The 709-nt window shown below is 37.2% G+C and overlaps 1 protein-coding gene across 1 annotated transcript in view; it reads right to left on the bottom strand.

Moving 5' to 3' along the window:
• Positions 1-709, bottom strand: part of LOC119588700 (H(+)/Cl(-) exchange transporter 7-like) — a 25,784-nt gene that overhangs the window by 14,895 nt on the left and 10,180 nt on the right. Inside the window, 2 exon segments of the mRNA XM_037937338.1 lie at positions 71-198; positions 577-676. Coding sequence (XP_037793266.1) covers positions 71-198; positions 577-676 — 228 coding nt within the window.

Below are 709 nucleotides of genomic sequence, written 5' to 3'. Positions count from 1 at the left end.
CATGCAAATCTACTTTTTCAGACAAAAACAAAGTCAGGAAAGGTAATAGAAAACAACTAAGAAAAATAACCTCAAATGCTGCAGACAAAAGGTTTAGCTGCCCACGGTCCTCATGTGCCGGGCTCTCTTGCTGGTCTACATAAAATGTACTTGCACGTGCATTGTCACATTCATCACTGTTCTCACCACCTCCATCTCCTGTCAGACAAAAACATTTATATTTACAAACCTTAATGTAATGGGTACATTGCAATTCATATCACATAATGCCTACTTAGTACACTTTGTACAACTTTCTGTCACCACTTTTCTTCTTATTCTGAAAAAACTTTCTCTGTGCCCTTCTAGTTATACCTGATATTTTTTCTTCTTTCCATTTCCCTCTCTCAATCTTTCCTAAAGGCAGTGCACAATATTGAACTTTTTCAATTTCATTAGCAGCATCACTAATATTACAATCATTTCATAGTTTTTTGCCATTAATATCAACCTTAATAATAATACACCATTCAATAATCACTTAACCATAACCCAGCAGGTGACAAACAATAAAAGATAACAACCAAAATGACAAACCTCCGACAACAGTATTCTCATTCGGCAGATCATCCCCAGGAGATTCAGCCTCTAGGCTCTCGTCCTCAGGCGCATTCAGCCCATTCACATAGTGCTGGGCCTGAGAAGAAAACTTAAAATCAGTAACAATGTA

This window comes from Penaeus monodon, chromosome 24 (assembly GCF_015228065.2).
Source record: "Penaeus monodon isolate SGIC_2016 chromosome 24, NSTDA_Pmon_1, whole genome shotgun sequence".
Taxonomy (NCBI): Eukaryota; Metazoa; Arthropoda; class Malacostraca; order Decapoda; family Penaeidae; genus Penaeus; species Penaeus monodon.
Note: the sequence above shows the minus strand (reverse complement) of the source record. Positions and strands in the feature narration are given on the sequence as shown.